At 32.9% G+C, this 7,877-nt stretch overlaps 1 protein-coding gene across 1 annotated transcript; it reads right to left on the minus strand.

Annotated features, from left to right (window-relative positions):
* Positions 1–1,488: 1,488 nt before the first annotated feature.
* LOC142630543 (U-box domain-containing protein 26-like) lies at positions 1,489–3,610 on the minus strand. The gene has a single exon (XM_075804537.1). It carries the CDS (start codon positions 3,068–3,070, stop codon positions 1,880–1,882), a length of 1,191 nt encoding a protein of 396 aa, XP_075660652.1. The 5' UTR covers positions 3,071–3,610; the 3' UTR covers positions 1,489–1,879.
* Positions 3,611–7,877: the final 4,267 nt, after the last annotated feature.

The following is a 7,877-nucleotide window of genomic DNA, read 5'->3' on the forward strand; positions in this document are numbered from 1 at the left end:
TTTTCATTTTTTAGTTCAAAAATGCTCATATACCCCTATGCTTAAGCTTAAGTAGAGATAAAACTACAAGACAATCTGGTAAAAATGCAACTTTAACTCCCACTAAAACATTGCCTAAACAATAGGACCACTTTCCTGTAAATTTTTAAATTACTTTATCTACTTATAAATTAGATTTTCAAAATGAAAATTTTATATATAAAATAAAATAAAACAATTTTTTTTCTACAAATTAAGACCACTAAAAAAAAGCTTCATCTTTGGTTAATTTTTAAATTATTTTATCCACTAAATTACACACGCAAAAAGCACATGTGATGAAGCTAGTAATAATGAAGGCTTTACAATCAATTTTGTAAAACTCCTGTTGCGCAACATTATCAACATCATTTCCTATTCCTTATTATTTGCAGTTTTTTCAGTTTGTTCAACCTAATAAATCATTTGGTTCAACTGTTGCCTTCTTAAAATTTTCCATTTTCATTCCCTTTATGCTTTCTTAAATTATACCGTTTCACTTTATCAAAAGACAAGCAAATATTCATATGATCCGAAAGTCCAATCAACTAGATGCTGTTTCCAATATGGTTTTATCCAGGAAATTGACATCCCTAATAGTAATAGACAAGAAGAAACTTCTTCCCTGCAATGGATTGCATGTACAAAGTGCCTTGCTCTCTTGACTAGACATTTGTGATAGTGAGCAGCCCTGAGGTCATGCAATGTAATATCATATACCTGTACATGAATGAATACATGATAGAAAAAATTATTGATATAAGATTTTTAAATAAGGATTGTAGTTTTGGCCAGTTTAGTTTTTATACAAGTTAAAACTTTTTATTTTTCACTCAATTTCTAGAATGATTGAATTAAGATTGTTCCGTATGGTTCTCATACTGTTTAGGGGCACAAATGCATGGACGAATACTTGATACACTCGGGGAAAAAATATATATTACAGAGTTTCTACCACTAGTGATCATTCAATTTGAGATGACATGAGACAAATTACTGAGTTAGCTGATTTCTGATTAGTTGCAACTTGCAACTCCCAAAATGATGATCATGCGACTTTTCAAAGTTCAAACTCCAATCAATCTCTAAAAAAGGAGGATAAGGATGCCTTTTAATATTATTTCACACAGGGTATGACACATGGATTAACTTCAAATGGGATGAGGTTTTAATAAATCTGCCTAAATTTTGTCTAATAAGAAGTTTAAAATCCATGAATGAGGCTATCGAACGGCTAATAACACATCAACTATTTTTCTTTTGAGGCTACATGGAAGGCTCGTAATAGCATCACTAACCTGCTCATTGGCCTTTTTAACACATGATTTCAATAAGATTGAGACTAGTAATAATGTAGCATGATTCTATTATACACATTAAGTATTAACACAACAATTCTACTGTGGTATTAGTATGTATATGTTTGAGGGTTTTGAGTCATGATTTCGTTAATGAGATTCTAGTATATAGTGATATGGGACTGAAATCACAGTATTTTTTTTTTTTTTTTTAATACCAAACAAAAAAGGATTACATCACAGAGTTAGGAGACTGACTTGCTATCACAGTATGAACTGTGTTATTCTTTGTTACCATGGCAAGCAATATAATGAAATCTCCTCAAACTTTTGAGAGAATCTGCCAATGTAAGAATCCCCTTTAGTTGGCTTGACTGGCATGAATCGGGATCCAACTAAAGTAGATGCTTACATTAAAGTTTCTGAATTTTCAATTTATGATAAGAGAACATATATGATTTGTACACATAAAGTTCTAAGGAAGCCAATACACACATAGAAAGACCGACCCCGCACATGCACTATCTTCATAGGCATATCAGACATCCCATACTGTATATAATCTAGACATTTTTAGAATCTTCATCCCACTTGGATCTAAGCAGCTTGAGCAGCATTCTTGCCTTTGTTTTGGTCCTACCATTACACTGGCTTTGCAGAAGCAATAGTAATTGAGTCAAAATTCCAGCATCAATTGCTTCTTCCCTTGCCTGTAAGGAATCATAGCATATGATCATAAGCGAGCTAACTGCATTCTCACTGCCTTCATGATCCGATACCCTGAAAACCATCCTAACAATAGCATGAATGCCATTTGGGTTATTAATTAATTCCTCTTTTGCAGTCTCTAGTCCTAAAAGCTTCTCTAGTGTTGCCATTGCCATTGGTGCCAAGTTTTTTTCACCTCTTTCAGCACTCTTAATATAGGTTATGAGTCCATCTATCGCACCTTCTCTAACCAAATTCTCCCGATTAGACTGCAATGAAGATAAAGCCGATAAGGCTTTAATTCCAGCCTCGGAACCATTGCGAACAAGAAGAACCACCTTATGCAAGAGATCATTGGTTTTTCCAAGCATAGCAGAAAGCTCTTTTGTCTCCGAAGATGATGATATTGCCTCTATAAGAAGACACAAGCTTATCTTGACCGTGTCAGTGCCGTGCTCAAATAATTCTAGGAATGAAGCCAATTTAGACTCTTCGTTAAGCATATTCAGACACTCCATTTCACCGAGAGGCAGTAATCTTAGAGCACAAGAAAGTGCTACGTCAACAAACTTTAAATAGTCTTCGGCTTCGGAGAGTGTGGCTTTTACTTTTCCGAAAGCTAGTTGCAAAAGTAGAGGCAAGAAGCGTAATTGGATCAAACATGAATTTCTGGATGTAGATGCCTCAGATAAAACTCGTACCTTTTCAAGTGTTTGGAGCTTTTTTTCTAAGGTGACATCATGAGATTCAAGGTTGTGTTTTAGTACAGTTAAAGAATCAATTGTTGCCAAGTATTCAGGATCAAATTGGTTACCCATTTGAAGCCACTCATCAATCAAATGGCGTAGCGTGTGATTAGGAACCATGGATGGATCATGGAGCTTCTGCATTGTGATAGGACATGTGAGATTACCTGCAGCCAGCCATTTTTCTATGCTTGATCTGTCATAGGTTTGGCCTGTACATAAAGTGACTGGATCTTTGAACAAGTCTAGACTAATTGGACATGTAAACAAGTGGGGAACGGACATGTGAGATTCTCTCATGGGAGAACCAACACCAGCAGATTCAAGAACAAAAAGAATTTGAATACCCTTGTTTATAAATACAAGGAATTGGTTAAATTGTGATTCTCATAAGAAGTCAGAAGCGAGTGCTAAAACATACCACATCAAGATGTATTTTTAGGAAGTGAAAAGACTGATGTACTTATAATGCAAAATGTGGGGTTGTATGACAGTTATGGTGGAGGTGGGTTCTTTCATATCAGATACTAGTGCTAGGAGTGCAACAACGACATATAAGATTGATAAATGGAACTGAGTTATCAAAGCTCTAAGAGGATACAAGAAATAGAGTGTGAAGATATAAGGAAGTGAAGGAATGGAAGCAGAGAAAAGTAAGGATAAGTAAAAAGCTTAGGACTTACACAGTCCACACTTGCAGAAAGTGAGAGAGTGTTGTGAGTTTTTTGCAGTCCACTCTGACAGACAGCACATGAGCAAAAGTGTATAATCTTAGTTGGAGGAATCAGATGAGAACACCAACATACAAACGGCAGAGAGGACCAAAAAAAATAGGCCTTATCCTAGTGAAAGAGTGGAAGTAATATGATATAGGACTTTGATTGTGGGATTGGTCCCCCCACCTCTCTCAGTATCAATATAATATCAATTCAGTCAAACTGACCCACCTTAACAAAAGAAAAAATAATAATAATTGCAATTGTCTTTGAAGTTTGAAGTTTGAATCCACCACATAAGTTTGAAAAGAAGAATAAAAATAAAGAAAATTGTGTCCCAAAGAGAGAGAGAGAGAGAGAGAGATATGTGGGGGGTAATGGAATGGTAGTCACAATGTTCATGAGACTAGCAATTATAGGAGAACCACCCAATGGAATCACAATCAACACATCTCCTTGTGCATGAACAGAACTTGCTGCCTTAATCACTATAAACGCTTTTTCCCCCTTACCTTAAGTTATTTCACCATGGTTAAATTGCATACTTCATCGGCTCTAAATTTTTACAAGTTAAAAAGTTTCCTCAAGTTGAGTTAACCAAATTCTCTTTCTAGTTCCTTTTTCCTGGTCCTAGTAAAAGCCACAAGTATATTATAATTTATAAGTACGTGTGACATCACACTAAACTGCTTTGGACATAGAATAGCAAAAAAAAAAAAATTGTTTAGGTGAAGTATTGAAAAGTCAGTCAATCCACACAAGATTGTACATTTCGATAAATACTTTTTATAAATTTATTACAATTTATATTATTACTTTGGTGATGAAAGTGAAACCCCCGCAGCCCGCTAGCCGATAGCATAAAATAACATTTTTTTAAAAAAAAATTCCAGAAACCCTTCTTTTGTTTTCTCTATTGCGTATTTGGTTGCATCACAACTTACAAGAATCGACAAAGTATAATTTTCATATATGTTTATGCTGATTAAATATTCACGCACCATATTTTCTAGTAGAACCTTAGTTTTCTAGAATAAATGGCCGAAATTTCTGGTAAAGTTGGTCGAATGAGTTGTAGTTTTGTAGTTTTGTACCTATATTTATTTGCTTTTGTTTTTTTTTTCACCAATTAAATTCAACTCTTTTTTTACGGAATCTGATTTCGAAATGAGACGGCACTTAATATTTGAGTACATGGATGCACAAGGGAATTAAGGTCAACATGCATCCAAAAAAAAAAATTCTTGGAGGGTTCCCCAAGTAAGTATAGAATAAAAAATTCTTGACTTTTGACTGCTGCCAAACTTTCATATTAATACCTTTAATAGTCAATTTAAAGCAGCTCGTAGGGTCCAAAGTTTCCAACCATATGATGGCGGTCGAGCAGTCCACATTACTAGAGAAATAGTTATAAATGAGTTTACATCCCAAAAAAAAACAAGTTATAAATGTAGGACTTAAATTATACGTAAACTTTGATGGAAGATTAACAGGGAGCATGAGCATTTTGGATAATAGTTATATCTGTAGGACTTAAATTATACGTGAACTTTACTGAAAAATTTATGAGAAAATTTGCTTATAAATGGAGATAGTCCCTATTGATAAAAGATAAATGTTATACTAATTTATTGAAAATCTATAATTGACCTCAAATTTTTGGGTCTAATGTTTTGTTGTTGTTGTTGTTGTTGTTGTTGCTGTTATATAAGCATTTTGGATAATAGACCTAAATAGCATGTATATTGGACTTAAAAGATATGTCGTAAATCTAAAGGTGCAAAGTTTCATCCACCGTATTATTGATTTGCGGGATTTCTAAGTTGTCTTATGAGCAATAAGTGAAATAGCCTAATTAAAGGCTAAGAATCATTTCCTTTTATAAAAATAAATAATAATAGATACATTAAGGAGCTTTTTCTTTTCTTTTTTAATGGGACATTAAGGCGCTTTATTTTAACTCAAATGATATAAGATGAGATGAAATTAGACTAAGTCTTAGGATGCAAATCCTTTTTATTTTATTCTATTTTGTAATTACTATTGATAGTGGTTTGAGTCATCTTCCAAACCTAACAGAAGCGAATTGCTTTCCAATGTAATTTATTATCAAATTACATACAAAACAAATGCATAATGAGGGGAGAAAAGACAGCCTACTTTCTTTCCTTTTCTTTTATTTTATTTTTTCCAATAAATCATTAAAAGCCCATATATCTCTATCGAATGGGTAGGCAATAACCTAATTAAATGTGCCCCTAACAATGGGTAAGTTTGGCAAAACGAAATTGTAAGGTCCATGAGAGAGAGAGAGAGAGATCTCCAAGCAACAAAAGGACAAAACAAGGGCCAACAATGAATAAAACTAGAGATTAATACGGAGAAATTGTGGCCGTTGAACACTATCTTGTCCGCCATTAGAACATATCAACTTCCACTAAATGATAGAATTTGATGATGGATATTGCATTAAGATGCTACTCAATCATCACTACATGAAAAATTAAAAAAAAAAAAACCAAATTTAATTCAACAATGTAATTGAGGAGCACACGTAATTTTGTGGAACTTTAGTTACTTTAACACTAACATGTAAAATTTACCTATTATTTGCCATAAATTCCCTCTAAAGTTCATGAAAATGATTTACTAACCCCTCCATGATTTCTTATATAGTATTTCTTTTTACATGGTAATTGATATCATGAGTCCACAAATTCACTATTTGTTTTCCCTTCCATGGCTCCATCATTTTAAAAAATCTAATAATAATAGTTTTGAGTTATTGACATGTCTTCTTCTACACTTACTATAAGTGTACTTTTACCCTCTAGGCCCATTATAATGATAGTTTGTGAGTTAATTTTCCATGAAAAAGGGTCCATCTGTTGGTGGGTTTCCCACTGTAATCATAAACCACGTGTTTGGACATGTTAAAGAAATCATGCCACTACTCGAATTGTGCGGAAATTTGTGCTTGGCTAGCCATGCTTTATGACTATGGGGAGCTACAACTTCTCTCGCAAGAGAATTGTGTGGAATATTCATTATTAGGTCATTAGTCTTTTGATTGGTTAGAGGATGGAAAAGTGAAGGATAGAAAAAATATATATAAACTCTTATGAGCGTTTGGTTTAGGGTGAAAAAGTAGGAAAATAGAAAAACTATTTTATGTGGTTGAGAAGAAAAGTAAAATAAAAAATGATATTTATAAATTTACTCCTATCTCTCTACTGTATAAAAAAATAACATTTAAAAAATAAACTAACACGTAGGATGTGTTTGTTTGGAGGTGAAATAGGGTGGATGGAAAACTTTGGAGAGAAAATAGAAATAAAAACTTTTTGAAGTGTATTTGGTTGAGTGAGGAGGAAGGAAAATAAATAGTGAGATTCAAATATTTTCTCCCCGTGGCCACCAAAAAGTTCTCTTTCTAAAATGAAGAAAAACTGAAGGGAAAAATTAGACATCATTTTTAGACAAAAATGCTCATATGTAGTTGCACATGAGCTTGTCCACATTGCTCCTCTTTTTTTTTTCTTTTTTTTCTTTTTTTTTTTCCTTTCTAGACGTTGCCTCTTCTTCCTCTTTTATTATTATTATTTTTTGGCAGGCTTCCTACACGTCAAGTGCTCATATTCTTTTCTTTTTTTGTTTCTTTTGTGTTTTTTTGTTTTTGTTCTTGTCTAGAGGTGATTTTTTTTCTAGACATGATTTTTATTTTTTAATAAATTTATGTGATTGATTTTTTTTTTATCCCTTTTTTTGTTATAATTAGGCATCATTTTTTAACAATGGTATATAAGTAAATTTAGACAAACTCACTTTTTCCATCCTTCCACTTTTATACTCTCAACCAAACAAAAAGGAGAAAAATTAAAATCATTTCTATCCTCTTACTTTTCCATCCTTTCACTATTTTCTACCCTCTCTTTTTCCACCCTTCAACCAAACGGACCCTTATTAAGCTTGAAAAAATGAGGGAAGGGGAGGGGGGGAGTAAACCAATGTGGGAATAATAAAGTAATGATAATGGATTACTTTGGTAATGGAAATCAAAATAAAAGGAATTTCTTTTAATTTATTACATGTTTTTGAGTATTTTAATTTCATAAGTATAAGTTTTTGTGGGGTGTGGGGAGTAAAGGGCCGGGGTTCAAGTCTTCAGGAGGGAGTTTCACACACATATACATTTAAATTAGATTAAAGTAGAATTTCTATCTTGTATAAAAAATATATATATATTTTTATCCAAAAAATGTAGTATAAATTCTAATTTTGTTCTTAAAATTTAAAGTATGTTCTATTTCCATCCTCAAAAATTAAGAAGTTCTACATTTTGTCCCCTTTACACATATATTGTGTTTGAGGTAGAAGTATCAATGTTTGGC

This window comes from Castanea sativa, chromosome 4, assembly GCF_040712315.1.
Source record: "Castanea sativa cultivar Marrone di Chiusa Pesio chromosome 4, ASM4071231v1".
In the NCBI taxonomy this organism is placed as follows: domain Eukaryota; kingdom Viridiplantae; phylum Streptophyta; class Magnoliopsida; order Fagales; family Fagaceae; genus Castanea; species Castanea sativa.

What these genes read in the sequence shown, in the direction of transcription:
- LOC142630543 (XM_075804537.1), bottom strand. Translation starts at nt 3,070, where the DNA reads ATGAGAGAATCTCACATGTCCGTTCCCCACTTGTTTACATGTCCAATT.